Below are 24,886 nucleotides of genomic sequence, written 5' to 3'. Positions count from 1 at the left end.
TGAAATACCAAAGTATTTATTTTTTTTTAAATCTTTCTTTAGCCCCTCATGCTGTCTTGGGTCACGTGCCCTGTTTGCTACCCTGCTGGTACCCCAAGGACACTCTGTTACAGATAATAAAAATAAGGGACATGTTATGTCACTACAAGCACCTATCCAGCAGCATGGGAGATCATGTACACTTGTTTTTCTTTTTTCCCTTTTCCTTCTTTTCCTGGAGATCTGTTTCCTCTTTCCCATTCTTCCATTCTTACACATAAAGGCTCACTGCATATTGCCACGGTATCAGTACCTGGGGTTGAGAAACATTGACTTAAAGTAATGCAAATTCAGAGTGCATATGCAAGAAATATGCAAAGCTTATGCAAAGCAGAGAGGAAGGATGTCCCAGTAGTGAGAGTGCTTGCCTAGGACTTGGGAGACAGAAAAATCAAGTCTCTAAGGGGCATTAGTCACTGGAGGGAATCTTGCCTAAACTGATTTTTAAGGCACTTATTCGCCCCTTGTGCCACTAAGACAATCAAGCACACAAACTACACAAGGGAAATGTATACACGTAGTCATTAAAATAAAGCCCTGACTAGACATGTAATCAGTCTGCAACCCTGCTTGACAGTCCCCTGCATATGCAGAGCCACAGGGAAAGACAAAAAGGGTTGGTCCAGTGCTGAGGGCAGTGGCTGAGGGGCTGCTCTGCCACAGGTTCCTGATGTGGCCTTTTCCTTAGCTTCTCAGTGGGGGAATTCATCACCTGTAAGTCGGTATTACTGGCACTTCCCTGCCTCACGCTGAGGCTGGGAGGATATGTGCATTAGAGATTCTGAGCCACTTGGACACCGGAGAGCTGAGGCCAAGCAAGTCCCTATGATACACAGAGAGTAATGTTCAGCTCTAGTAGGGCTGCCCCAGATGATGGGTCTAATTTTGTGATGGCTTCACACCAGAAGGACAACAAAATGAAAGGGCAATACAAACCGATTGGCAGCAGGAGGAGTTAATTGATGAAGAAAGCTTGAGAAAGCCAAAGGCTTAGGTCTTACCTAAGAGACAGCTGAAGGAGATGGGATAAGAGCCTGCCACTATTTGGCTTTCAGGTGGCATTGTTGTGGGACATTAGGAGGAAAAAGACCAAATGAAGAGACAACCTAGAATCTATACATTTTGTCAGGCCCCACACGTGCCCCCCTAGCTACTCTACAGGGTCTAGGATCATGCTTTCCTAACTGAGATAAAATACTATGCCAGAACATGCTCCCAGCTTTGTCTGGGTCTACTCTGTTTTTCAGAGGATGGCTGTGATGTGGCTCCATACCTGCACTAGCAAGAGCCCTCATGGTATTGCAAACACATAAACCCCACAGCACTTTTTTTCTGGGAGATTTTGGGGAGGGTTTAGGAGAGGTTTGACTTTCCAGGTACACTGGGTTCAAATTATACTTTGACTTTTGAGCGGGGTCTGCAAAAAAAATTGGGCTGCCCATCACGATGCCCTAATAAAATCAGAGACCCACACCAGGTTATGATTTTCAAATCTTACGGGGGGGGCTCTCATCTCTTATGGGGGGGGTTCAGCTCCTCTGAACTCCCCCCATAATTCGAACCCTATGGGTACAAAGGGTAGCTGGGCTAGGATAGCAGCATCTCTAGCAGGAGTGCTTTAGATGCTGGTGCTCTTCTACCTGCTTCAGTGACCCATATACTAGTTGCAATGGTACCAATTAGCATGGCCACATTGCAAGTGCCACACGCAAACTCACAGCACACTTTCAAGCGCAAACAAAGTCTAGGTGGGCTTTGCCACTTTAGGATATTGGCCCTAGCTGGAGCCCTGGACTTGGCTTTTTCCTCTCTTGGTGCTGCCTGAAAAGTTGATGGAAACAACAAGGAACTTGGTTATGGCTTTTCCTACAAAGAAAAATCATGCTGCTTTGCCTATGCTAGTATAATCAAAGTGATGTAGCCCTGAATGGGAATACAGTTATATTTGTACACTGGGACTCATGCTTATTCAGGTAATCCTATGGTTACCTGAACAACATAACCAAACATAAGGCACCTTTATACTGATGTAGCTGCGCTGATACGAGGGGCTCTCATGGTATAACTCTTTCAACACAGTAATAGAAGTCGCAACCCTCACCAAAATAAATTTAACCAGTAGAAAAACTGTGCAAACCAAGCCTCACTGCCAGAGGTGTAGTCAGTTGATAGCGTGCAAAGTACTGCCAAATGCCCAAAGCGAATGCACTGAAGAAACTCTGGGAAACGGAGAACACTAGTTATTTGCTTAAACTGTGAGTCAGGTGGACGTGTAACAATTGCTCTTTAAGATCAGGAAGCCAAAGGCTGGCTATTAAGAATCCATCCTGATATGGAAGTATATTTGACTGAGAAATGAACTCCCAAGGTGATTTCCTTCTTACGGACACTGAGAACCAGGCCAGACTAAACAGCAGATAACAGTACGTTTGGGGCCAAAGGTGTGCTAGCAGAGAGTGCAGGATTGGAGGGAGCAGTACAGCTTTCTTGACAAGAAACTGGAGTTGGATGAGCTGATTTCAGTGGAGCTACAAGGATTTACAACCTCAAAATATTCTGCTTGTGAATGCCTGTTGCAGAGATTGGGACCGGCTGAGGACCTAGTCCATGGAGCCCAACAGTTTCATTTACACCAGGTCCCACAAGCTAAATCCTAAGGTTCTTGGCCAGTGTTGACCCCTGTCCTAGTCATCCCCTTACCCCAGCATTTCCATCATGGATTCACCTTCGGGCTCACCTGGCTGGAGAGGAAGGTGTGGCCTGATCTTTCAGAGAAAGCCCTGTTGCTTCCAGTCTTGTCCAGTGGCCTGCCTGCAATGCCAAGATATTGCTTGGGGCATGTCGTGGACATCTGTGGAGGCAGAGTAATAGATTGGGAATTGCCAGGGCGGGTGTCAGGGGATCTGTCACCTGAGCCTGAAGCCTCAGCAGCCCCAGCACTGCACAGAATAAAGGCAGGTGGCTCTGGGGAGTGGTGGCAGATGAGAGAACATGGAGCAATGGTCTCAAGTTGCAGCAAGGGAAGTTTAGGTTGAATATTAGGAAAAACTTACTTAGTAGGAGGGTAGTAAAACACTGGAACAGGTTGTCCAGAGAGGTGGTGGAATCTCCATCCTTGGAAGTTTTCAAAACCTGGGTAGACAAAGCCTCGGCTGAGACGAACTAGTTGGGGCTGGTCCTGCTTGGAGCAGGGGCTTGGACTAGATGTGACCTCCTGAGCTCCCTTCCAACCCTAATTTTTTCTATGATTCTAAATGCAGCCCTGCTTGTTATCTGTGTCTCTGTGTGACAGCCCTTGTGTAATGCTTACGTGTCTATCTGGGCCCTATACGCAGTCAGAGAGTTGGGAACAATTTGTGTCTTAACTGTATCAGGGCAAAAATGTTTGAATGGACGGGGCCAGGTGATTGTCTGTGTGCACAGGCCCTCCCTTCCCAAACTGTCACATTTATATGCGTACTAATGTTGTAAGAGAAAATTGGGCAAAGGTCACCGAGGAGTCAGTACTCTCCATGCCTGCTGAGCTGGAGGGACCTTCATATCAGAAGAGACAGAAGAGGCTTCAGAGAGACTCCACCCAGGAGGCTCCAGACTGAAGCTCTCCTAGGCTGACCCCTGCACTAAACACAACTGCACAATTTTGAGGCTGCACAATTTATGGCGATGGGGAATCACTCTTGGGATTTCCCTCTAACGATTGAGCTCCGCTCGGCCGGCAGAATTTGGAACTGATGCGGCTGATTTGGCCCGAGACACAAAAGTTCAACAACAACAAAAAAAGAAAAAAACAGGGAAAAAAGAGTACAAATTCCTGTAGTGGTTGAGACTTGTTACTCACTTGTTTCTACAAAGCTGATATTCTTGGATTCACCTCTGGGTACAATTCCATATGGGGGGTCAGATTGAAGCCTGTGCCCACTAACCCACTGGTTCTCAACCTTTTTTAACTCAGGGCACCTCCTGGAAAGTGCCACTCTTACTTTTCACTCCTTTTTTTGTCTACAGAAAAATACTAAAGCAAATGCTTCTGTTGCAAAGAACTCAAAAAGCCCTCAGAAGGTCAGAAAGCTTATAACAGTGGTTTTCAACCCTTTCTCAGACCATTTGCAGAGCCCTAAAAAATTTCAAACTGAGGTGCAGAGCCCTTTGAACATTTTAAACGGGAGTGTGGACCCCTTTGAATTCAAAGGGTGGGTATTCACATACTTTTGATTGATCATAGTCATCTTTCGCGAAACCCTCAGACATAGTCTGTGGACTCCCAGGGGTCCAGGGACCACAGGTTGAAAAACACTGTTTTAACACTATGGATTCCTATTTGACATCTCTGGATTTAACCCGTGGATCATGCTTGCACGCCTAACAGTGTTAACACTGCATGACACCCTGTAGCACCCTTGAAAGGATTTCAAGGTACATGGTGGAGAAGAGCTACAGTTCTTCAGCCTGCTCAAGATCAACTTGAGTTGTGTTACATGGGTCACTGGGATAGGAGAGGCTACCCTTGGTAGCAGCGAGGTATGGTGATAAGGACCAATAACCCCCCATGGCAGTGGGAGCTGTGACAGTGAAGAAGGAAGGTCTCCAGTGCTGGTGGCAGTAGTGGCGCAGTGACCCCAGTACTCATGAGGAAGCAGAGAAGTGGTGACCTGCATGGCAGAGAGGGGCAAGCAGCAGTGTGATAAGGAGCAGAAACCCCTAGCCGCGAAGGGAAATGCTGGGGCTACAGCTGCACTAGCCCAGCTAGCCACCAACTTCACCCTGTGTGGAGCTAGCAGCGAGCTCTGATCATCTGGACTGCGACAGTCTGTTAAGAAGCAATTGGGGTGGGCTGCTGACTGTTAAGGTTTCCCCCAAGATCATTTTCTTGTCCCATTTTCCCCCTGTAACAAACCCTGACTGCTGCTTGTGAGCGGGACAGGCTGTTTGCACCAGAACACCGGGCAGTGTTTATCTCCCAAGGTTTCTAGGCAGAGGATCGGGCCAAGATAGAGTATTTGCGTAAAACCCCTAAATTTGAACCCGCCCTTGTTACCACAGCCCCGTGCCTGGTGCAAGAGTTACTTACGTAAGGCAGAAGTTAAAATCTTGGGTGGAGAGAAAGGGGGCGGTTGCATGGGGACCCACCCAACAGACATCTTCTGTGAGCTGGAGCACAAGCTCTTAATCTGTCTTGGAGGCAGGCAGGCCTAGGAGAGGAGGGAGGGACAGAGTTTGTGCACAGTGGGGCGGTTGATTAACAAAACTAATGCTCTAAAGAGCTTAAGTGGCTGGACAGAAACCAGCTTGATTAGGCAGCGCTGGTGTAAGAGATTAAGCGCTCGGGTTACCTGCTCCCCTGAAAGTGAAGCCAGTCTGTAAAGTAGGAAATGAGGGAGATCCAAGTTCCCTGCCCACACCTGTCCAAGGAGCCGTGGGGCAGCAGAACACATGAGAAACCCGCTCTGTTGTCCCTTGGTGCGACAGGCCACACACCTGGGCCTGCCTCCTCCCTCTTCCTGCACTCACTGCATTGCAGCCTGACCTGGACTCGCTCAGCTGCCTCCCTCCCTGCCCGCATCCCATTGCAGGCCTGCCAGAGTTAATGGGCACATGCCTCCGGCTTCCTTCTGCATCACAGATTCTTCTGCCACTTAGACCCCCCCAGTCAAGAGGTATTAAAATGGGACCAAGTGAAAAGTATTAAAATGGGACTAAGTAAAATGGACTGGTGCCACAAGAAAAATGAAGAGGACGACGGGAAAGAAACGGCAGACCTCATTTGGTGGAGAGGGATCTGGCATAGACTTTTTCAGTAGCCCCTTTGAGGAGGGCAGTGGGTGGGGGTACGGGTATGGAAATGGGTGCGCGGGTGCACAGTTACGCAGTGTGAACTGTGTAATGGGTTTTTAGCATGCTTTGAGATGCCAAGTGAACCACAGAGGCTGCTTGGCAGAGTGTTGGAGGTGGAGTTATATATCTATATATATCTGTATATATATATAGTTATATAAATAAAGTTATATAAAGTTATATAAATAAATAAATATTTATGTGTGTGTGTGTGTGTGTATACACACACACAGAGACATATATAAATATTGATTTATTTATATTTATAGAAATAAATATTTTTGGAAAAAAAAAAACAGATTCTTCTGCCACCACAGAACAAGGGAGTCTGCCTCTCCTGCAAGCCCTACTCCTGCGTGGTGCTCCAGGAAAAGGCCCCCCTTCCCCTTGGGCTGAGCAATAGCTCTCCAGGTGCCCAGGGCTGTCTCTGTCAGCCAAACCCCTGGCCTACACCAAGTGTCTCCTTCCCTGTGACTGTTGCCTGTGCAAGGTCTTAATCCATCTGAGTGCAACTGCTAGGGGTTAGCACTGGCTGGGGTTAGCTGGTAGGGGAGCTCTGGGCTGCTCCCCTCGCTCAGCGCCTCACAAGCAAGGGGAAGTGAGATCCTGTGCTCGGCATCTGTGTGGAACATGGGGTCCTTCAAACGCGGGGTGGGATCAATCCCAGGTTTTCTGGGAGCATCCTCAGTAGCACAAGATTTGCTGAATCTCAGAACCAAAGGGGCACATGTGGGAAGCACGGAGCTCCTCGCTGCAGGTCAGCAGAGCCCACCCCTTCTGCCACCCCCGGACCAGCCCAGGGAACAGAGGACTGACTGGTTGTCAGCAGCTCCCAACCCAGCTCAGCCTTTCTGCCCTGCAGAGATCAGCAGGTAGAGACCGGCGTGGTTCACGTCCCCAGCAGAGGAGAACTTTGGACCGGGCTGATGGGGCTGGAGGGCAGCCAGAGCCTTTGGCAGGGGAGAGGATGGGGGCACACAGAGTCCCTGGCTTGAAAGAAGGGGCTGGAGGATTTACTGGGGGGCCTGACTTGAAGGGGAAGAGGAAGGTGCCTAAGCGGCTTGGGGGTGGGTGGGAGTAAGGTAGGGCTACAAGGAGCCCCCGGGGGACACAATGAGCTTGACCTCCTGAGACACCTGCGTGTGGGACCCCAAGTTATCCAGGGGGCTCTGCGTTCCTCAGGCTTTCTCCCCTCTGCTGTGGGTTACTGAGTCCCCTCTGTCAGGAGGAGCAGCAGGCTGGGTTTGCCCAGGAGGCTCGGGGCTGCCATTGTCCTCAAGCTGTCCTCTTCCCAGCAGCTCAGTGTTTCCAGCCTGGGGATCCGAGCAGGAATCCCCTCCCCTGGGGCCATGGGTGCCCCTGGGCACCAGACAAGGGGAACAACCCAAACCTGCGTCACAGGGCAGCCTGCTCTGCCCCACGCACATCTGCACCCTCTTCTAGGCATTAATCTTTGCCATCTTGGGCTCATGTAATTGGATTTCCTGGGTCACATGATGAGATAAAAAGTCCCCAATCCATAGTAAAGATATTGGGTTATCCAGGGGGAATTAATGTAGAAAGGCGAAAGAGAGGGGAAGGGGGAGGACAAGGTGAAGGGCTCCCGTGCTCATTTCTAAGCAGTCTGTGGCTAGTAGCCTTCCCCTGCGGACATCCAGAACCAGGCTGCCCTCAGCAGCTCTGCAGCCCTGTAGCAGTTTGAGCAGATACCCGCTTTTTTCCCCTTCTTCTTTCTGTTTCTCACTTCCCCTCCCACACCCCATCAAAGGCTGAGTGACCTTGTGCGGAGACCTGGAAGAGACAAAAGGACCGCGGGAGTTAGACCAGCTAGAGGAGCCAGGGGAGGAAGACACTACGATGGGGAGTGGAGCGAGTGCTGAAGATAAGGAGATGGCCAAGAGGTCCAAGGAGCTGGAGAAGAAGCTACAGGAAGATGCAGACAGGGAGGCAAAGACGGTCAAGCTGCTCCTGCTAGGTAAGGTGGGAGCTTTCCTGGCGGGACAGTGGAGCCTGCCTTGGGGGAGGCCAGGATTGAGTGAGCAGGTGAGTGACTGTACCCACGGGAACGGCCCTCCCTGGATTTAATAACAAGTGACTGTGCAACCAGAGAAGAGCTGTGCGAGGGGGCCTCCGGGTCAGGAATGGGACGGGATGATGTGGCCTGCGGTTCTGGATTGGCCAAGCAGTGCATGGGAAGAGCACAACCCCTTAAGCGAAGGGAGCCTTGGCCAGGGGAGATGGGATGTAAGAACAAAGCAGAGATGCTCGTTGTAGGAAAAGTGGATGTTTGCTTTGTGAGAAGGGATTTATGAATGGAGGGGAGATGGAAAAAAGAAAAGAGGGGCTGAAAGGGAGAGTGGGGTGAAGCTGGAGTCCAACCCGGCTGCTTCGTTCCTCCTGGGCTCAGAGACGTGCCCAACTTGACTGTGGTTTGGTGTTTTTAAGCCAAGATGAAGCTCTGGTCCCGAATGGCACCAGATGGGCTCTCATTAGATTGACGGTTTCTTAAGCGAGGTGCTTATCAGGGCTCACAGATTTCTCAGCCTACGGCATGTAACAGGAGGTCACAAGCATCTTCTGGAGAGGGGGTGGGGGTGGGGAAATCAGCCCATTAGTGAGGATTAAAAGGGCTGAAGAAGGGATGCCTGCAGGTCTGATAACAGCAGCCCATTCCTGCCGGGACTAAGACCACTTTGCTGGATTTGTTCACCCCTGCTTGAGGGCCCTTACGTGACAAGGGCATCTTTCTGGTCAAAAAACCAATTTATTTATTTTTAAATTTTGTGTATTCCCAGCCCAATTAGCCAAATCCATTCCAAATCCATAAGTTAGTCCAGAACCATACGTGGCCCTACTACTGGCAAACATCTACCACCCCCATCTGGGGCTTCAGATGTTCCCAAAACCTTTGGTGGGCATCCTATTTGCAGGCCCAAGCCCAGAGGCTTGGGGTTCAGATGCCCCTAAGTTTTGCTTGCCCTTAGCCATAAGACCCCAGGAGCAAGCTAGGGAGGAGTCGCCCATTTCTATAAAGCGGGCATAAAGCCAAGATTAACTATGCATCACCGATGCAGGTACTAGCCCATGCCAGCAGAGCGGTCTTCCCTGGGTGCAAATAGGAAGCCACTGCGGTGATCACGGTATTTCTCCTAGGTAAGCATAGGCTACGCTTGATCTGAACCTTCAAGAGGCTGAGAAAGCAAATACATGGTGGTTGTGACATGACATGTTAGGATGGAGCCCCCCAACTCTGGACAGGGAGCTGGGACAGCTGGGTACTAGCCCCAGCCTCTCAGGCTGACCTTGCACAGCTCTTGGATATGCCTGAGATCGTCTTGGGTAACAGGAGCACAGCAGCGCTGTCTGCTCCACTCAGAGGAAAGGCTCTGCAGTGTTTTGGGTCGTCCCTGCAAGGCGACTGTTCTGGCGTGTTCCCAGGATCCATCCTGCCCTCATTAGCGTTCATGAGAGAGGCTTTGAGAGCGCTGGAGTGGAGGAAGGCACAGTACACTGATGAGCATGTTTGTCTCCAGCTTCTTGTGGCATTATGGGTAATCTAGCAACATGATTAAATGCTTCGTTAACACAGGAAGGGCTGCACTTTATCTCTGACCATATTGATTTTGTCTTCCTAGGTTAGCCTAATGCCCAATGGCAGAGCAGGCTGTGTGCTAAGATCGGATGCCTTTGATAGGCTCTAGCTCAAACACAAATTCAGGCTTCGTTCAGAAGTGGCTGAGTGGGGCTCTCTGCCCTGAGCTGTGCCGCTGGTCAGACAAGGTGGCCACAATGACTCCTCCTGGTTTTAAAATCGATGTCCCCCTCCTGTCAGGTCTTCCCCTTCTTCGAGCTGGCACGTTCTGTGCTACCTGAGCACTGTAGCTAACGCTTGTTCACTCCTGCTCTGTAGCTTAGGGGGCTTCTGCATCTCCTTCACTGTCCCCTGCCTTCTCCCTTGTGCTACGAGAGGTTTCCAAGCCTCTGCCAGGCCAACGCTAGTCCCAAAGAAACAGAGATCTCCAAGAAGGTGGCCCTGCTCCAACCACCAACTGGCTGGTTCAATAACATAACTAGAGGGAGGTGAGCAGGGCATCAGCCCCAGGTGCAGTTTTAGAGAGGGCTCCAGAAAGGTGGCTCCAGGCTGGAGCAGTGATGGTAGCTGGTGTCTTTGGTGCCCGCTCTTGGACCACCGTTCTAGTGGCATTTCACAGAGACGCATTCAAGCCCTTTTGGCCTGGGCACTGCAAGGTGTGGTGGGTGCATCTCTGCTTAGGGCGCTGAAATGATTAGTTATGCCTCTGGGTTGGTCACGGGAGAAAGCCCACATGAGCAGGAAATGGGAGGCCATAGGTTTTTGCCAGCTGCCCACCCCTCCCAGGCCTGGGAGCAACAAGCCACCCATGCTCTTCTCATCCCACAGCCAGTACAGAAAAGGGTGCCTCTGGCTCAAGCAGACAAACCCAAGTGCACTCAAGGCTTGGACTTCAATTCAGGTCAGGCAATGGCTCTGCCATAGGGAGTGCATGTCACTGCCTCACTCACCCAGCATCACTCCTAAAAGAGATAAAGGCTTCTCTGGCAGCAACAGATCATGGCGGCGCTGCCTGCCAGCCCCACTGTAGGGGCAGGCAGCGCATGCCTGGCTAAGCAACACTGCAAAGTTTATCCAGCTGATGGCAGGGATGTGGGGCTCAGCACGATTAGGCCCTTAATTCTAAGCAGCTTCCTGCTTGGGAATAAGCAGCTTAAAGCAATGAGACGAGGCAATCTCCAAGGCTTGTCACAGAGACCTGAAGGGCAGGAGGAGAGAAAACAGGAATTGGGGAAGGCTAAGAAATGTTAAGCCCTGGCACAGGCTAGTCATGTCCATGGGGAGAGGACACACAGCCATGCAGGGAATCCCAGCTCCAGAGGGAGTTCAGCCCCTCCAGCTCTCGGGAACACAGTGCTCTGTGGCTCTGTCTCCCACAGGCCCTCTGCCATGCTGGGGTGCAGAGGGGATTCCCCAAAGCACAGACAGGTCTTGCAGTGCAGCTTCCAGAGCCAGGCACTCATGTGTTAAGCTGAAAGCAGTACAAACAGCAGAGTGGTCCTTAATCCCTGCAGTTCAGTCATCTCTTAATTATTCCCATTCCCCCATCAGTGATTTAGCCTCTAGGTGGCATGGATGGTTTTGGAGGCAGGCAGCTCCACACTTCTTGGAGCAGTGATGTGGGCAGGCCCAATGGCAATCCTGTGAGGAATAAAGAGGTGAGAGTGAAAGAAATAGGGCACGTCTACATGTTTGTTAATGCACCCTAATTAGGGGTGTAGGTTGTAGCCGTGTTGGTCTAAGGACATAGGCAGACAAGGTTCCTTGGGTGAATTTGATATCTTTTATTAGACCAACCCAAATAGTTGGAGAATAGTTATTAAGCAAGCTTGGGTTTTTTAACCCGAAAGCTTGCTTAATAACTATTCTCCAACTATTTGGGTTGGTCTAATAAAAGATATCAAATTCACCCAAGGAACCTTGTCTGCCATAATTAGGGTGCATTTAGTTTTATACCTGTAATAACAGGTACTACCTTAATGCACTGTAATTAGCAATCCTTTGCAGTAGCGCTGGCACATGCTCTTTTGGTGACACTAGTGCGCAGTAGACTAATTCTACTGCCGATTAGCACATTAGCATGGTTTTTGCCTGCCGCGTTAATACGCAGAATTAGTCTATTGCACATTTAGCATCTCTTGTAGGTGCACCCACCAAGAGTCAGGGCTAGCCTTCCCACTCAGCTCCAGCTCAGGCAGAACAGCATGCCTCCCCCGCAAAGACACTGCTCAGGGATGCAGCATACCATCCCCAACACGAAGGTGGAGGAGATGAACTCCGGACCACTAGGTAAAACAGGAGAAATGGCTGGTCTTTCCATGGGTTTGAGACTTTGATCTGTTTAGTGGCCTCCTGGAGCCCAGTAACTAGATCTCAATCCAGGAATAATATGCCACTAAACAGACCCACCGGGTTTCAGAGAAATCCAGCAGTGCTGCACTACCTGGGAGCCAATTCCCAAGGAAAGCACTTCGGGGACAAGGAGAGCAGTGTAAGTCCTGAATGCTGGCTCCTTTTGGCTGGCCCTCAGACCACAGTATCATTGTGGGGAAGAGCTTCAGTCTCCCTCTTTGGGGCTGGAGTCTGTCACTGTTTGTTGGCACTAAAGTATTTCCTCCCATTTTTTCTAGGTGCTGGGGAGTCAGGCAAGAGCACAATTGTCAAGCAGATGAAGTAAGTGCGATCTCTGGCCTGGATCTCAGAACAAATATCAGGTCTATTTCCTTCAAGAAGTCTGATCTGGGCATAAGGACTGCTTATTTAACTTGCTAACAGCGGGTAGGCCAGGCTGGGTGCAGGACAGCACTGAGATGAGCAGAATAAAATGGACTAAAGATGTAAATATATGTAACATCTGTAGCTACGTGGTCTTGGATCAAAAGGAGAGCACTTCTCCTGCTTCCTGGGTCAGCAGCTATGGGATGTCTCTTCATGCTGTAGGCTAAGAACAAACAACGGATGTATGTGGGAGATCCCAGGCATCAGCTATAGATGCCACTGAGGGCACGGACGTTGGGTTAAAAGGAGTGGTGATCTAGTGTCTCAACAACTTCCCTTGGCTAATGCACAGCACACCAGGCGCTGGGAACAGTAGGTGTTTGCAGCGGCAGGCTGATCCTTAGCCAGGCACCAACCAGCAAGTGTCAAATCCTGAGGAGGATGGAGCGGGGAGAGCACTTCTCCAGCTTGTGGGTGATACCCGCTGCATGGGGTGGCAAGTATTTTAGAGAAGAGGATCAGAACAAACAGTCTTGGCAATCTGGAGAAGCAGCTGGAAACCAAGGCAAAATTCAGTACAGAGTGCACAGCACGCTGCGTTTAGACAGGAGAAATCCGATACACCAGTACCGAGCAGGGTGGAACCAGCTGGGCTGCAGTGCAGTCCTGAGAGGCCTGGGGGCTGTAGCGGCTGCAGACTGAGTAAGAGCCAACCACGAGACTCTTGACTGAATAAGAGTCGCAGCTGGTCAGGCTAGGAGCCAGAGAGTTAGCCTGGGCCATGCTTTCCCCCAGCGGAAGCTGCCACCGCTGGCTGGTTAAATAATGACCAGAAACAGAAGTTTCTGCCCTGGCTGGGGGGCACCAATTTGCCCATGTCACAGTGGATGTAGATGTGGGCTTGGCCATGTGCCGGCACTAGGGGATAAAGAGGCTCCTCACTCCCCTGTGTGGGTGATGTACATTGCTACACCAGCCTGCTAGGCTGAGCACTGTGCAGCTGCATGGGCCCATAGCTCTGCCACCACCCCATTCCCTGTCCCTAGCCAGGGTGCCTGCACCAGTCCTGCTGGGGAGTCATTCATGCTAGCACTGATTATTTTTCTTCCTCAAGGATGGGCAAGGCAGGGACCAAATCAAGCCTTTGTCAGAGTTTGGTCCCTGAATGGAGGCACCCAGGCCGGAGCAGAAGATGCCATTCAGTGCTGCAGAAAGAGAATTGCCAGGGACACCCAGGCTGTGTTTCTCAGTAAGGGTCTCTTTGTGCATCCCCTACAGGATTATCCATCAGGACGGTTACTCGCCAGAGGAGTGCATGGAGTTCAAGGCAGTCATCTACGGCAACATACTGCAGTCCATCCTGGCCATCATCCGGGCTATGACCACCCTGGGGATAGATTACAGTGAAAGTGGGCGAGCGGTCAGTACCCTGCCCTCACAGTCACCAGGGCTCTTGTCTACCCCAGCAGGGCAGGGGGAGAGGGAGGGTGTAGTGGTCCTCATGTGCACATGCAAATGCATTTCCACAGGCAGTAGGGTGGCCATCATAGAGGACAGTCTGGTTGTCCTCTGTCCTCTATTGATATGAAACTGGATGCCTTTATAAAGGCCATAAAGGCATCCAGTTTCACATCAATAGAGAACAGAGGAGGAGAGAAAAACAAAGGACCATAAAGGCATCGGGTTTCATATCCATAGAGCACGGAGTAGCAGAAAACCAGAATGTCCTCTATGATGGCCACCCTAACAGGCAGGCAGAAGCGATGAGCAATGCTGCAGGATTGATCTGCCACATTAGACGCTGTTCCTGCTTTGGACTTCTCCTCCCCTCCGGCCCACTGCCCGGCTCTCAATCACTCCAACTAATCTGTGTTCATGCTAGGAGCCAAGTGTTCCCAGCTGCTTCTTACAAAGGCAGATATATATTTTAATAGAGGTCACTGTCCCTTTATGGACAAGCGACAGGCTTCTGTTTCCCCTTCCAGGAATGGTGGCAAGATGAAGACCTGCAGGGCAGCTCCTTTCCAGCACACAAGGACAGGAGCTATGAGGAAGGATACCCCAGACACAAAGGCTGGGCTCCTTTCAATGTCTGCAGTGGCCCCAGGGAACAAGGCATTAGGTTTCTGCTGCCTCCCACATCAAACTCCTATCCAGCGATGCCATCTACTGGTTAAGGGAAGCATTTCTAGGGGCAGCTTTTGTTCTCCACTCCCAAGACATTGCCAGGATGGATGCAAGGAACATCCCCCTTTGGCCTTTGGGAAAGCTGATCGTTAAAAGAATAAAAATCCAACAAGGGGATGGGGGATTTAGTTCTCAAACAAGAATTAAGTCCTGTGTGGATGTGAGGACACACATGTGCCCAGGCTGAGCTCAGGCAGGCCCACACCAGACCATGAGAGTCTCCAACCCAGTCTTCTCACAGGCTTTGTGTCTTGCAGGACGATGGGCGCCTGCTGTTCAACTTGGCAGACTCCATTGAGGAGGGGACCATGCCCCAGGAGCTGGTGGACTGTATAAAGAGGCTGTGGAACGATGCGGGAGTGCAGGCCTGTGTCGACAGAGCCTCCGAGTACCAGCTCAATGATTCTGCTTCGTAGTAAGTCAGTCCCTATAACCCTGTAATTAAGCAATGCAACTTCCAGATGGCAAGAGCCTTTGGGCAGGGGGATCTCTACAGGTTTGGTGCTTAATTACTTGAATCTGTCCAGTCACCAGCACCGAAATGACTGATGCCTCAATGAGGTAGACTCCACCACCAGACGGAGGAGTCTCAGCTTTGCTCCAGCCACCAAGGGGAAAGCCAGGGTGAGGAGCAACCCTGCAGAAAGGACATTTCAGAGCTGGTTCCCTTTGAAGCCAGTGCAAGTTTTAATTTTAACACTGGCATAGCCTGTCAAGGGACTTGGGGCATCCAACAGGAAGGACCAAAATGGTTTGAAGCATTAGGATGCATGCCAACACACAGAGCTCTCATGGGCTGCTTCTGCAGTGCTGATATCCCCCATCACTACCTTTGCTGTATTAGTAGCCTCAAAACTTCACCACCTATCATTGCAAAGGCTGCTGAAGCAACACCCAATTTCAGTCCTACTGATTGGGCGATGCAGAGTTCACGCGGCCCAGAATAGGGACAGGAGACTGATACTACATGCAAAGGTAGTTTGGGGGCTGAGGAGAAGTTGTCTCGTGTACTATCGTACAGTGTGCAAGTCCTACATGGTATTTTAGGTTCTCTACTGAATAGCCTCCGAGTTGTGTAACTCACATGGGGCCAAGCCTTGCTTCCACCCACACCAGTGTGAACCTGCTGAAGACAGCCAAGTTACTTTAGATGACACTGCAAAAGGCACCCTCTGGTTTAACAAACCACATCCTGTCAGCCAGCTCTCTAGCAGGCCACAGCAGATATAGTCCCTGCTCCAAAAAAAACTACAGTGGAGGAGCAACTGGGGGTGCTGGCACTTCAGGCTCTCTAGGCGATGACACGAATTAAACTGCTCTATCCTATTCTGCTGGCAGCATCCATCAGCACATTGGGCTCTTCCCACCTGCCCTTTTTGGAAACTGTAAGCTTTTTGGAGCAGGGACTGACCTTTTGTTTTGTATCTACATAGCACAGAGCCCTGGCCATATAGCAATGCACAGCAAGCCCATATGCATGCTTTGTCCCTGCTTAAGCCAGGAGATGATGAAGGGGACCTCCCTGCTCTCCTGCTATGCTAGAAGAACATGTCCTTTGCCACAGGCTGGCAGAGTCGCAGTGTATAGAGATAACATTTCCAGTTGCTCTCTCATAAGATTGCTATCGGCCTGATAACACCTTCTCCATCCTCCTCCTGCATCCTGTGGTAATATTCTGCATCCTTTACAATAGCTAAAATGCTCCTGCTTTCTCCTTTAGCTACCTGAGCCAGATGGAAAGGATTACAGCTCCTGGCTACCTCCCCACAGAACAGGACGTGTTACGGTCCCGAGTGAAGACCACCGGCATCATAGAGACCAAGTTCTCCGTCAAAGATCTAAACTTCCGGTGAGGATAAGTACAAAGCCCTCTCATTTTTCTCCTGATCAGCAGCCGCAGCCCTAGGGGCTCATTCGCCCAGCTTTCTTAGCTCAGCCATTCAGCTCCGTGTGCAGGCCTTCCACTCAATTTTCTTTCTTCTGAGAGAGACTTCACAGCCATAATGAACAAGTCAGCCCAAACCAGGGAAAACCAAATGAACCAAACCAGCCAGAACCTGCTGTCTTCCTTCAGGCAAAGCAAGGGAAATCATTCTAGCTCCATGCTTTGCCACAGCCTGTCTTTGTCTCCGGGACTTTTTAAACCCCCTTCAGGCTGCTACCTCATTAGCAGCTATTGGTCCCAGTCTCCCAGCCAGGCAGACTATTAGTTGCTGAGCACCTGCAGCTGTCCTCTCAGCCTTTAAGGGCCAACCCCCCCCTTACAACCACCACGTGCATTAGGTGTGCTAGGATAGATGCCATGTAAAAGCAGTGGTACTATTCCCTCTACAGGATGTTTGATGTGGGAGGACAGAGGTCAGAGCGCAAAAAGTGGATCCACTGCTTTGAAGGTGTGACCTGCATCATCTTCTGCGGAGCTCTCAGCGCCTATGACATGGTGCTGGTGGAGGATGATGAAGTGGTATGTTCGCTCTTAGTTGCTATCTGCCTACAGCGTAATACCAACAGCTCCTCTCCACCAGAGTGCGTCTCTGAGGCTGCTTCCCTTCCTGGATGCCTCTGAAAAATGGAACAAAGTCCTGTTACAGCTGAGCTCAGTCTGAACATGACTGGCTTAATGAGAACAGCAGCATCACTCCAAAAGAGGAAGCAGTGTGGAAAGGGCTGGGTGCCAAATCTTGTCCTGGGTAGCTGGATCCCTGAGGATGCAGGGAGGCACCAGCACAATGAAAAGGAAGTTTAAGAAACTTGAATGCCAGCTTGTGGTTTATGCAAAGCTCATGGCTCATTGTTCTGTGCTGACGCAAGTCTGGGAAGCAATGTAGCTCTCGTCTGACATCAGTCTGTAAATAAATGCCTGCCTTCCACCCAGCAGAGCTGGCAGCTGAAACTAATTCATGTAGCAGGGTGACATCCAGCGGCTAGTCAAGGCTAATCTTACATGTGTAGCCCTTAAAAAGAATTTGAAGGCTGCTTGCCTGCCCTCAAAGGTGACGGCAAAAAGAAACAGGACAAGGGAGATAGGCTTGTGGTTAAACCTTGCAACTGAGAGTTACAAGAGCTCAATTCTTATCCTATCTTTGGCCTCCTAGGAAGGTCAGACCAGATCACTATTAATCTATGAACCTGTGCAGGAGCTAGAAAAAGGACCACAGCAGTCAGTTTACAGTACAGCCAAGAATTACCACAATCCCTAGGGTGAAATCCTGTTCCCATGGACTTGCATAGGACAAGGACATCACCCAAGATCATGGCTGCTAGTTAAATGTCAGTCACACAGCTGAAAGGGGCTGAAGCTTACAAATAGCAATTAAAACACGCATGTGGCTATGCACCTGCAGGTGATGAAGGGAACAGGTGAGTCATAGGGAAAGAAAGCACCTGGAATTAGCCAGGCAGGAAACAGCAGGTGAACACATGCTTTCATTAGCTGCAAGAATCACTTGCAGTTTACAACTTCAAATGAAGAACTTGTCACCATTTTGCAGATTGTACCTGAAGCTAATTGATGGACAAAGTCATTGCAAATCCATCCACTGTGTATCCACGCTTTGCAGCAATGTGGGGGTGCACAGAGCAGGGACCAGTCCAAATCCTTTCATTTACCTTGGATCCCAGCTGAAGGCATCCTTATGCAATGCTTTCAATGGTAGAAGGCCCAGGGAAAGGCTCATCAGCTCCATTACACTGTGAAGATGTAATAGGAATTTCCCCATAAAAAGGACAGAGTAGGGGGTCTTTTGTGAGCCAGCATGGACCTTATAGTGTCTGGGGCATGGGAGAGGAGCATATTCTAGGTTTCTGGTTTCTAAGATCATTGAAAGTAAAGGGTGCAAATCATAAATTAGAGCCATTACTCTGTCTTTCACCAGTGCCTCAATGGTCTAGTCATTGTGGGCTGGTCACAGGTGCCCTGTAAAGTCTCATGCACTCACCTCCACCAGATACTTGCCATTCCCTCTGCTCTGGCATGGAGTAGGCTAGATAATCTAATTGGTTTTATCCATCCAACTACCAGAATCCCAGAGATTACATCCCAATATTGTCAGCTAACTCTAGCCTTTGTGAAGGCGAAGTCAAACTAAGACTGACCACTAACCTCTGTGTATAGACTCATTCTTGCAGTGTCTACCTTATTTCTTCATATACCATGTGCCCCCCAATTAGATGCAGACCTTGTTTTGAAAATGTAGGAAAGCTGCTGCCAATTTAACAGTGGCCTTGATGGAGTTAAAGCTTGAGCTGCAGAGCCTGCAAGGTGAGAGTGAGCAATGGAGAAGAGATGACTCTGCCCCCTCTATACATGTAGGTGGAACCCAGCACAGAGCCAGCCCTCAACAGCCATTCCAGTATCCCCATGCATCCACACTGGTGCAGAAATCAATTTCTGCACTTAAAACACACCCCTCAATTTGAGATGATGAATTTCGGGGGGGGGGGGGAAGGTGTGTGGCATGTGAGTAAATATGTCATTATTCAGTTCCAATCTGACGGCAGGAGGGAGAGAGACTTATCCCCAGCTCAGCCCCCAGGTTCGTTGAATAAGAATCTCCCTAGAACATCCTTTTTGTGTACAAATAACATCAGAGCAAAGCTACACGAGCGCAGCCGGCAGGGAATATTTTTGATGCTGGTAATCAGGCAGGACTCAGCCTCCACAGATGCTCTCAGCCTCTCTCTGAAAACAGCAGAAAGGAGGGTGAAGAGCAGAGAAAGCTGACAGTGACCAGGCAGAAACTGGTAAAAGGCTGTCTCTGTTTCTCCCCTCCCCGCAGTCAGCACTGCTTTCCAGGACAGCTAATTAGCAGCTAATACAGGCTGTATTAGGACAGCTAATACAGCAACCCTCCTGTATTGCAGATATTACCATCCTCCAAAAGGGCACTTGCTTCTCTGCCTCTCAGAAGAATTAACTTGGGAGGTTTCCCAGCAGTACTAATCACCTCAGGAAAAAAAAAAAAAAAACAGCTTAGGAGGAATGTGAAGGTCATTTTCACAGACCATCATGTACTCTCTTTTCTTAAATGAAAAGGGAGGGGTGCAATCCATACACTACCCACCACAGCCTCAGGAAATACAGCTTGGGAGCCATTCCCCAAGGAGCTTCATTTGAAGCATCATAAGCCAGACCCCAGAACACAGAGTCCCTGCTTAAGATACAGTCTCATTAGTTTAATGTCCTGGCTCTGCTTCATGCTCCAGCATCATATAATATTAGAGACCAGTTGCATTTGTGCCACAAAGCTTACAGAAGCTAGGCTATTAGGGATTTTTTTTACATTCAGTCAGTGGAAGCCCCCCACTAGCAGGTTACTTAGACTTACTAACTGGGCTACTAAGAAACAGCAGATAGACAACTGCTTTTAGGACTAGCAAAGGCTTCAGCTTTATAAACAGATGTGTTAAAGCACCATCTTCTCATCTACAACTGCAAAACAGTGTGGAGACTACAAGTATAGTTGGTAGCTCAGGAAACTGCTTTTATCTAGCATCCATCTGTTTTAGGATGGAGCCAGAGATGTGGTCGTTTGAACCTACAGAGATCAACATGCTTGATGCTTTACAGAGAGGAAATACTTTCATGATGTGCTTTAACTAGATGAATAACCTTTCCTACTTTTTAAAGCCAGAACGAACAGGAGCTTTAAGAGCAGATGTGTCACCAAAGAGTAAAATGATCTTTTTGTCTGTCTTCAGAACCGCATGCATGAATCCCTACATCTGTTCAACAGTATTTGCAACCACAAGTTCTTTGCTACTACTTCTATTATTTTGTTCCTTAACAAGAAGGACCTCTTTGAGGAAAAGATCAAGAAAGTACATCTCAGCATCTGCTTTCCAGACTATGATGGTGAGTTCTAATAAGTCTGTGTTCCCTCTTCATAGCCATGGTAATTTGCAGAGAAAAAGGTCTGTGCCTAAGTGTCATCTAAAACTCTAAGCTAGTGGTAGAAAGAATCATTGATAACTGGTAGGAAGACTCAAGGGAACCACAACACCCAGTATTTTCTTGGGTTCAACTGGCCTTGTGGCTCAAAATTTCACTGGGCTTGCAAATGGGAAAAGCATAAAATTCCTGTTAAACGTGATGACTTGGAGGCTGTTTGGGAAGACTGGTGCCAAAGATGAAACACTACCGAAATGCAGCTTCTGCTGGCTCTTACCTACCTCTGTGTCGAGAATGCATTTCGGTAGCCACAGCTTTCATTCCAGCCCTCTTCAAAGAGTGTTTAGTTTTCTTAAAACAGGAGCTAAGCAACAAATGGCAAACGATTACATTTCCTCAGATGGGTAAGAGCACTTGCATAACTACACAGGGCTAGTTTCTAAACAGTGCGACTTTCCTAATCAGTGGCACATACCAGTAGATACTTCCTCTCCAAAAACAGGTCCCAACACATATGATGATGCAGGAAATTACATCAAGATTCAGTTTCTTGATTTGAACATGCGGAGAGATGTGAAAGAAGTCTACAGCCATATGACCTGTGCCACAGACACGCAGAACGTCAAATTTGTGTTTGACGCAGTCACGGATGTCATTATCAAGGAAAACCTCAAAGATTGCGGTCTCTTCTAAATCAGCTTTGGCAGGTACTATTATTTTAAACAGACCTTTAAAAAAAAAAAAAAAAAGCCATTGGCAAGTTACAAGATTAGACACCTTATCACCAAAAGGGATTTGTGCTGCGAGGGTGACAACTCTTCAGATCTCTCCCCAACACTTGGCTCTTTGAAAAGCTCTGCCATTTCCTTGGGCAATAAGAGCAATATCGCCATTACACCACTGGCTATCCCTTTTTCTTACCAAAGCAGCCCTCCCATCTTGTCAGTACCTTGCTCTACTCAACTATATGGGAAGGGTTCTGAGTCCCAGATACCTGATTCAGGAAACATGGCACAAACTGTTTAAAACTTTGCTGGCACTATTTAAAAATTTCCCATTCAGACCCCTTAGAGATTTGGGGGGGGGGGGGGGGGGGGCGGCTAAAACCTTTATACTATCAGGAACCATAGGATCCATTTAGAAAGCAGAAAAGTTCAGTACTTTGAGGCACTGCATTACAAAGCTGGTCGCTGTATTACGAAGCCTATGCTGGCATACCCAATTACAACAGACACCCTGCTCTGTGCACTGCAAACAAGATTAAACTGAATTATAATATGGTGTCATGCTGCCATAACACAATAAATTTTGCTGCATGAACAATTCACTGTAAAAGCAATTCGCTGCTTTTAGAATTGGCAACAATCTTAGAACGTGCTCCATAAATATCACTGGCCAGGAAAAGCGATCCACAATCCTGGCTAGTGATAGCATTTGAACAGCAGCTAACACAGATAGGTTGCCAGTGTGGATAGGGAACAAGTGGTCTCTGCAGTGTTCTGCTTTAGCTGGCCTTTCTACTAGCCAATACGAGTTGGTTGATGAACCACAGTAATGAGCTAATGACAAAATAAATGCTATGATATACGTGCATCTGCCAGCTCCCTGTGCAAAACGCAGCACCATTAGTCTCTTCCCACCCCCACCTTCAAAAATCACTTGCAGCCAGCATCTTCCAATAGCACAGCTCCCGAAGTGAGCAACGCTGGAGATTTCATTCTCCACGAATGGGAACAGGAAAGCAGGGAAAAAGAGGCAGGCAGCCAGCTTCTCTGCCAGCAAGAAGCAGCTTGCAGTCAAATGCAGCTGAGGGGCAAAGCCACTGTTTTAACCTCTGCATTGTCTGCTGCCAGCAAAAGTTTTCCCATTACAAACAGCCATTTCTGAGCAAGGGGAAAACCTGCTCTGAGCATGAAGAAAGATATTGCATTAAGGCAGCAACTCGAGATCAGGTCTATCACCATATTAAGGTTGCAAACACTAGAAAAAGGTAATTCTATGCAAGTCTGATTAGACCGGGGGGGGGGGTGCGGCAAAACAGCAGATCCGGCCAGTGGCCAGACTCCATTTCCCAGCAGTCCCTGTCCATGTCATTGCGGCCAGTTTCCATGGAGACCTCCAGGAGCTGTGGGACCCTGACAGCATGGGGCCAGGGTTTCCATGGAGACCAGGCCCTGGCGGGGCATGGAGCTGCTCTGGGGATCTTGCAGCAGTGCCAGCGTGGTCTGCAGCCAGGGCAGAGCTGTGATCCTTGCATGCTTCTGCCTAGGGTATGTGGGCAGCAGATGGCAGCTCTGCCCCAGCTCCATACCACTGTCACCACTGCAGAATCCCCGCCCAGGAGCAGCTCCCTGCCCTGCCACGCACGCTGCCAGCACTGCTATGGCCAGTCTCCATGGAAACCCTGGCCCCTCGCTCTCATTGATGTGCCGCTCCTGGGGTCTCCATGGAAACCGGCCACAGCGATGGGGGCAGGAGCTGCTGGGAAATGGAGTCCACCATGGGCCCGATCCAGCCCACGGGACAGACTTTGCCCAGCCCTGGATTAGATGGAGAAGGCTAGTTCGAATGTTTCCCACCGCCGCTGCATCACATAGTTTGCTGCTGCCTGGTGGGATTCTCCAGTACTGATCCTCTGCATTTGTACGTGACCCATCTAAAAACATTCAAGCCCTTGTAATGTTGAAGGATTTAACGCCATTTTCCCTTTCCGCTTCACCTTGCAGCAGCAAAGAAAATGACTTCTATATAGCATCATTGTTCTGCTGAGCAGAGCCAGAGGAGTGAGCAAAAGCTACTTAGGGCAAAATCTTTCTAAGACCTACCCAGCAAGCGAAGCATGCACTTCAAAGAACAAGTCCTGCGAGGAAAGGCACAGCTAAACTTCCTACCACCCAGCTGTCTGCCATGGTAATTTCCTCCTTTATTATTATTTTTAAATCAGTTTGCACACTTTAAAGATAGCCCGCAGCAATCCAGTGTGCTCTGATACTTGACAGCAGTTTTTGGCACACCAAATGGGGAAGAGATACCAGAACATCACATGTCTACACAGCTGCATCTAAAAAGGCACTGCAGACCTAACATGAGAAAAAAGTGAAACCGATCCTTTGGTGGAATCCCAGAGAAAACCCTCACCTATAAGATGGGGGAAGCCATTAAAACAAATTTGTGAGTGATCTGACCTAAAAGTAATTCCTGAACGTGGAGATCCCAATCCATTTACATTCAAGATAATTAACATCTTTCCTTATGCGTTAAAGAGCAACAAGTTTACCAGTTGTAAATAAGTCCCAATAGTCATTTGAAATGTTCAAACCTTCCACTGGAGAAAGTTAAGGTGCAAATCCCTGAACCTGGTGGAATTTATCCCCACAGCCTTAAGGAGCTGATTGACTGCTTCTACTATCCAACTTTCTCTATGTACAAATAGCCTGGAACCTTGACCCATTTCACTCCCAACCCTGCCAAACTCAAACAGGCTTGCCCATATAGCCTAGCAATACTTATCCTCTCACTGCTATATCTGCTCTTTGCTCCAGAGATGGTTGCTCATGATGCCTCACTGATCTCTAGCCTAGAAGATCAGAAGAACTTTTAAGAAATAGTATTGGATTTATTAGGATTTAAGGAAACATTTCACAGCGAGAAATCAGAAGGAACAGGCTGGAGGCCGGAGACAAAAAATAGTTACAGTACTTGAAATGATTCTCATTCTGCTATTTAAAGTGGTCTGCTCTTTATCATATGTAAATAAGCCTATGCTATCACTGTAGACAAAGTCTTGTATCGTCTCACTGTACACATTGCAGAAGTCATGTATGGAGCTTCCCTTAGAAACTGTAGCAAAGCCAAAATAAAAAGAAATGTGCATGAAATGAATGGCTTATTTGTTCTGCTTTAACATTTCATTTCTTAAAGCGTTTACTTCCTGTGTCATTCTTGACTCCCAAAACCTAACTAAGGGCAAGCTTCCTTTTCTGCGCTATTTTTATTTATGTTCTACATTTTGCACTTATTTCCATTGCAGCTGCACATACAGATCTTCACTGAAGTCAGGCTGGTTCATGGGCAGGGTGGCTATAGAACACACCCAACGCATACAGTGTGCTCAAACTGCAGACCTAATTGCTGCAGACCTGGATGATAGTATGCGTGCCACAGTCACCTTGCCCTCTTGATTCTATGAAGCAGTTAACTTTTAATAGCCTGATGCTGGTAGGTGCCAAACACCCTTCAGTCCCACCCAAACTAATGAGAAAAAATAAGCATTGAGACCCTTGTAGCATCAAGTAGCTTAAATTTGGGCATGCAGTGTCACTGAAGGTATGAGTGCACATTTATGTTTCAGAAACTAACTAAGCAACTCCAAGTATCACTGTGAATCTGCAGTAGAGCCTAGACGATCTGGTTAAAAGGCGAGCGTTTCACACTTCAATAGCTGACAGTTACTTGTGAAGGAGCTGTCCAGAGCTAACAAATGGTGTTGCACATTACGAGTGTGTTATCCCTAGCAAAGAATATGGTGTTTGCCTACCAAGGATCTCTCTCAAGGAGTTTAAAATGTTGTCTGAAAGTATAGTACCACTACCATGATAGGCATTCTGCAAGTTGGCTTGTCTCCACTT

General features: G+C 48.7%; 1 protein-coding gene and 1 long non-coding RNA gene across 2 annotated transcripts; one reads left to right on the top strand and one right to left on the bottom strand.

Moving 5' to 3' along the window:
- LOC109284344 (uncharacterized) lies at nt 1-5,226 on the bottom strand. The gene is made up of 4 exons (XR_002091764.2): nt 5,108-5,226; nt 3,093-3,171; nt 2,777-2,890; nt 1-292 (listed from the first exon to the last, which is right to left on the bottom strand). It is a non-coding gene; the product is annotated as an uncharacterized LOC109284344 (long non-coding RNA).
- A 2,218-nt stretch (nt 5,227-7,444) lies between these two features.
- GNAT2 (G protein subunit alpha transducin 2) lies at nt 7,445-24,103 on the top strand. The gene is made up of 9 exons (XM_019492490.2): nt 7,445-7,846; nt 12,094-12,136; nt 13,460-13,601; nt 14,626-14,783; nt 16,089-16,217; nt 16,703-16,832; nt 20,069-20,222; nt 20,761-20,965; nt 22,985-24,103. Exons 1-8 carry the CDS (start codon nt 7,729-7,731, stop codon nt 20,949-20,951), a joined length of 1,065 nt encoding a protein of 354 aa, XP_019348035.1. The 5' UTR covers nt 7,445-7,728; the 3' UTR covers nt 20,952-20,965; nt 22,985-24,103.
- The last annotated feature ends 783 nt before the right edge of the window (nt 24,104-24,886 follow it).

Source organism: Alligator mississippiensis, chromosome 14, assembly GCF_030867095.1.
Source record: "Alligator mississippiensis isolate rAllMis1 chromosome 14, rAllMis1, whole genome shotgun sequence".
NCBI lineage: Eukaryota > Metazoa > Chordata > Crocodylia > Alligatoridae > Alligator > Alligator mississippiensis.
The sequence above is the reverse complement of the archived record's forward strand: the minus strand, read 5'-3'. Positions and strand labels throughout refer to the sequence as shown.